The sequence below is a fragment of the Nematolebias whitei genome, chromosome 6, assembly GCF_014905685.2.
Source record: "Nematolebias whitei isolate Nwh7 chromosome 6, NemWhi1, whole genome shotgun sequence".
Lineage (NCBI taxonomy): Eukaryota > Metazoa > Chordata > Actinopteri > Cyprinodontiformes > Rivulidae > Nematolebias > Nematolebias whitei.
The window spans coordinates 10,944,634-10,950,532 of NC_056503.1; the positions used below are offsets into that span (position 1 = coordinate 10,944,634).

General features: G+C 39.5%; 1 protein-coding gene across 1 annotated transcript in view; it reads right to left on the minus strand.

Annotated features, from left to right (window-relative positions):
* The window catches only part of LOC119411524 (HHIP-like protein 1), a 28,481-nt gene that overhangs the window by 16,930 nt on the left and 5,652 nt on the right, over nucleotides 1–5,899 (minus strand). Inside the window, exon 2 of the mRNA XM_037678477.1 lies at nucleotides 3,121–3,200. Within this exon, the coding sequence (XP_037534405.1) occupies nucleotides 3,121–3,200 (80 nt within the window). The remainder of the gene's footprint in view (nucleotides 1–3,120; nucleotides 3,201–5,899) is intronic.

The following is a 5,899-nucleotide window of genomic DNA, read 5'->3' on the forward strand; positions in this document are numbered from 1 at the left end:
GTGTGTTACCTGTTGTTCTGTCTGTACAGCACTTTGGTTGGCCTTGTAGCTGGTTTAAGTGCTTTATAAATAAAGTGGTATGGTATGGTATAGTATGGTAGGTGTGGAAGTATGGCACCCTCTGATCACCAAAGACAGACATGGAACACAAAGAACCAAGTGTTCACTCAAGATCTTTGATTAAAACTGCGTGGAGGCAGTGGGTGGTATGCATTCCTTAATGAAATGCTAGGTTCTTTTTAGATTAGTTCTATTTAATCAATAAAAAGAGAAAATACTATAAATAAATACTTTAAATAAAAACAACCTCCTCTTGTCAAAAAGGTATACTGTAGTGAGGACAGAATATTGAAATGTCAAGTTACATACTTTGATAACCTTTTTGTTCCATAAGTAACTTTTACAAATCAAGCAGCTAATAAAATTGCAATTCATCCAGCCATGCTGATTCAAAAAACACAAATTCAGTTAAAGCCTCAACAGAAACTAAAATAGCAACACAAAATAAAAAAATGAAATAATTAAGCAACATTTTTGATAAGAATGCAAATTTAACCATTTTTTCCTATATGAAAATTACATCTGTGGAATATCATATCAAGCTAAAACAGTTGCTAAGGTTTTCCAACTTTTGCAATCTGCTTTTGACATCATCCAGTCAGACTTACTCAAACTTGTCCTAAATGCCGATAAAACCAAAGGGATGTTGTTTTCAAACAGGAAGTCAATCCCAGCAGTTCTTCCTTTGATTTTATCCTCAAATGGTGTTCTTATTGAGTTTGTCGATGCCTACAAATATTTGGATATCTTGGTCGATTTGTATCTCTCTTCTAAGCTTCATGTGGAAAACTTGGTAAGGAAACTGAAAGTTAAATTGGGTTTCTTTTTCAGAAATAGATCCTGTCTAACTCTCAATGTTAGGAAACACCTTGTAACTGTAACTTCTCTCCCCTCCATTGATTACGGTGACATTATTTACATGAACGCTCCTACAAGAACCCTGCAGATGTTGGATGCTGTCTATCATGGTGCGCTAAGATTCATAACTGGCTGTAACTACCGTACCCATCACTGCACCCAGTATTCACTGGTTAACTGGACATCATTAACTTCACTCAGACTCTCCCACTGATACATTTTCATCTTTAAATCACTTCTTGGTCTGCTGCCTTCATACATCTCCTCCTACACGTCTCTGAGTGAGTGCAGCTACAGTGTGCGCTCTCAGGACATTATTACCTGCAGTGTTCCCTCAGTGAGGACTGAACTAGGCAAAAGTGCCTTCTCCTAATCCGCTCCTGTTTCCTGGAATATCTTTCAAAAAGATCTGAAGTTCTCGACCTTGACCTCTCTAAGTGGCTTCAAACATCTGACAAGTTCCTGGCAAAAACCAATACAGACATGTTCCTGTTTTTAGTTTTCTACACCGCCTTACAATCTAGCAGTTTTTGTTTGGTTTTTTTAATACCATTTTATTTTCACTTGTTCTCAATTTGTATGCTTTTTTATAACTGTTTATTATTGTCTTTGTTGTTTACTGTTGTCATCACTCTTTGTTAAAATCAGGTCTCTCTTGTAAATGAGTCCCCAAAGCTCAATGTGATTAACCTGTATAAATAAAGGTTAAAACAAACAAACAAAAAATTACCATTCTATGACTAGCATAAAATGCACATAAAAGCTTTGTTGAAAAATATATTTTGTCAGGATCTGTTTTTATTTTGTTAGCTTGCTCATAGTCCCTGTGTGTTTACTAGATTTATTTATAGGGGAGTGGTGGTGCAGAGGTTAGAGAAGGTGGGCCTGTGATCGGAAGATCGCCGGTTCAAGCCCTGGTACCAACAACATCAAAAATGTGGGTGGGGTAGGTGAAGCACCCACACCTCCCTCCACCCTCATTTGCCCCACTCTGGGCCCATGAGCAAGGTCCTTAACCCCCATCTGCTCCCTAAACAGGTCTCTCTTGAAAATGAGTATTCGTGGCACAATGAGACTACCTGTATAAATAAAGGATAAATGAAAACAATACATTATGTTTTGGGATTCTTATATTCAAAAGTTTTCATTTTTTTATCTGTCTTTGTGTTTTCTCTGCGCCAATAATCACTCAGTTAGCTTGCCACTCCCACTCTCACCTGTTCCCAGTCAGCATTCAGCTGGTGTCTGGTGTCTTCACTTACTCTTCAGCCTTTTTCCATATCTTCAGTCTGTTTTCCTCCTCTCGTTAGCAGAGCATTGTTGATTTTTACACCACAGCCCTGTCACCTCCTTGTGCTTCCTTGTGTGTTTTGTAGACTTTTGCTGCCACATTGGCATTTTTTGATACAAGTCTCCTGCTACTGTGACACCTTAATGATAACCTAAACCCTTTTCAGTCAGTGTCAGGAATAAAATGAAAATATACAATAAAACCTTTGAGCAATTAAACCTAAACCTATCTGTCTTGAGGATCCAGTTTATGTGCCGTCTGTTTGCCATAACGTGTGTTTCTGCTGCAACTACAAAATACACAGGCTTCTTGATCCTTCAGTGCTAGGGACTTAGAAAGAAAGATGAAAACATTAAATTACAGTGATCTAGAATGGCTCTATTGTTAGAGAGCAGCTGTTTGTAGTCACATGCATTTATGCAGCTCTATGATCAAAAGACTTCAAAGTAGATTGACTTGCCAGCTAGCATCAGGAGACTGAATTAAAGAGGAAAATATGGACTACATTGACTTCAGATTGTCTCCCACTTTCCCCTAAAGTCTCGGCAAAACTTCTTCATCCTGTCTTATAAGTTTTGTGCTGTAGAATGCAGAGGTTAAATTAAAATGTGACAAGTACCAGAGTTTGGTCAAAAATGTTTAATCTGTTCAAAAAATGTCCATTAGCTGCCATCGCTGCAACATCTCAGATGTGACTTTTCATCTTGAGCCGCTCTGTTATCCATGATAATGATAATCTATATAAACAACGCTGAGGTGGAGCTGGTCAGCAGCTTCAAGTTCCACAGCGTTCACATCACTGAGTATTTGTCCTGGACATTACATACAAACACTGTGGTCAAGAAAGCCATATAAAGACTCTACTTCCTAAGAAGATTAAAGAAGTTTGGTACCAACACCAGCATTCTCACAAACTTATAGGTGTATCATTGAGAGCCTGCTGACAGGCTGCATCACAGGGTGGTATGGGAACTGCAACAGCCAGAATGCTCTACAGAGAGTGGTGCAAACAGCAGAGGACATCACTGGTAGCAGTCTCCACACCATCCAGGACATCTACCACAGCCGATGTCGGCGTAAAGCATGCAGCATCATTAAGGACCACACCCACCCAGCACATAGACTCTTCTACCTACTACCCTCAGGCAGACGATACAGGAGTCTGCCATCACACACAACAAGACTAAAGGACAGTTTTTATCCACAAGCTGTCAGATTACTGAACTCTTGATAAATAACACTGAACAATCAACAGTAACTTTGCACCAAGCCACATCTGTGACAACTAATATGTTTACTGCTGCTGTCTTATGTGGCTTTATCATGTATCTCACTACCTTACCATCATAATTCACTTCATGACAATGTTACTACCTGTGCGATAACCTGTCACACAACCTGTGCAAAATATGCAGCCACTTGGGCATGTTCATCCGTAAGAGGTTTCAACTTGCGGCTTCTAGTCCTGTATCTAGTTATCATATATCTTCATGGTTTAAAGTTGCTTTTTCTTACACTCCAGTTTGTTCCTAGCCTACATTTGTGAGTTCTGCTTTTCTCAATTTGGTCTCTCACTGCCAGGAAGAAATACCATTGTATGAATGCTTGTGTAATAAACTGTTTGATGTCTTTTAGCTGTTTGTTTTTGGCTCTGTTCCCCATGATGGTCTCTCAGTCAGTGAAACTGCCCAAGTTGACCACATGATAGTTTGGGTTGTTGTGCTTATTTCTGCCCAAAGCTCACCATTCTGGGTGTGGACAGTGTGGTTGAGATTTAATAACGAAGTGGACCTGCTTTGGATCCATTTTTACTTAGCTGTATATAATCCTGGCCTGGCTGGTTAAAATAACATAGTAAGGGGCAGTGAAAGTATTCATTTACAAATCCTTCTGTTTATGTGATTCATTCATCTTCTCCATTTTACCGTACTTTGCAAGATACACAAATCAGTATTTGATACAAAAAGTCAAATAAAAAAATCCATGAAGACAAATAAAATTTTGTCTTTTGCACACTGGATACTAAAAATGCTGCCTGCATTATTACTTTTCTCTTTCATTTTAGGAGTGTTCTCCATACGCTGCCCACCTGTACGATGCTGAAGATGCCAACACACCTATGAGGGTCCTGCCCGGTCTTTGTCGGGATTACTGCTCTGACTACTGGCGGGAGTGTCGATACACATTAAGCCTCCTCCTGGAGGACTTGGGGAACCCACAGCAGTTTGCTAACTTGACTTCTGCAATAGAAGAAGATCACAAAAGGTTTTGTGACTTTCTGGAGCTTAAGGACAAACAGTATTGCTACCCCAACGTTTTGACAAATGCAGGTATGGGTTCACCAGAAAGCCTAAAATAATCAAAGCACAGAAACATGAGTCAAAAAGAGCTCAATCAACATCATAAACAAGGTTTTGCTGGATAATCTCATTGCAATATTGTCAAAATCCACCACTGAAATTAGACATAGCACCAGTCTGAGCTGAATGCTAATATAAAAATGCTAACACATTTTATAACATCCACTAGCTAATGTGAGTTTCCATAGTTATGCTGAAATACATTAGCATTAGCAGCATGTTGCAGCTGTTCTACAATAGTGTAGTTTTGTTGGGCAGCTGTGGCTGAATGTTTAGAGCAGCCGTCCTCCATTGGGAGAGTTGGGTGTTCGATTCCACCAGCAGTCAAATGTTGAAATGTCCCTGGGCAAGACACTGAACCCCTAATTCCCTCGGATGTGTGTCCCATCAGTGTGTGAATGTGATAAAGCTCTGATTAGTCTGTATAGATCTAGTAGAGTGCTGTATGAATGGGAGAATGAGGACACAGATTGTAGTGTAAAGAGTCTTGAGTATCTTGATATTATAGAAAGGTGCTATATAAGTACAGTCCATTTCTAATACTCAGGTTTATCACATCTTGAAAAAAACTTTGTAGGTGATTCTGAAATTCTCCTTTGGTGCGATAAATGGTACGCTTTGCCTAGAGTCTGTTTCTTGAGTGTAAAGAGGCGTGTCATGAAGGCCAAGGAAAGTATAGACCAATTTTGCAAGACTAACATTACAATATGTTTTGCGCTGTAACTAAGTTTTTAAATGTAAAAAAGTCTTAGACAGGCACCACAAAGTTCATTTTATTATAAGAAAGCAAGTGAGAAAGAGAGTATGACTATAACAGCCTAAACAGAGGCTGGGAATTAGAGCAAAGCAACTAGTTTTATTATCCTGATGCATGCTCAATAATCCAGGTAGAAAAATCCAAAAAAGTTAAATCTGGTCCTCTGGACATTCAAAAAAGCAAAAAACAAAACAAATCAAAAAAATCTAGAAACGTTTCGTCTCTCAGCCAAGAGACTTCCTCAGTCTGAGGTGCTGTTTTCAGCTCAGTCTCTTAAATAGCACCTTCTCAGAGTGGATCAACCAGTTTGCTGCTGACAACCAAAACCAGCTGATCACATGCTCAAGAAGGACCATCAGCCTAACAATGGATCATTAGCACACTGATGGCTGTTTACTACTCACAGAGGGCTGAGTGATACTAGCAATCACAGCATTGTAAGAGGGGGACAGTTGAACCCGGAGGCCTCCACCCCTGTTTAATGATGGACGATTTCTTTTCACAAAGATGGCCTCCTTTACTCCTCTCTCAAACCATCGTTCCTCTCTGTCCAGGATGTGCACATCTTCATCC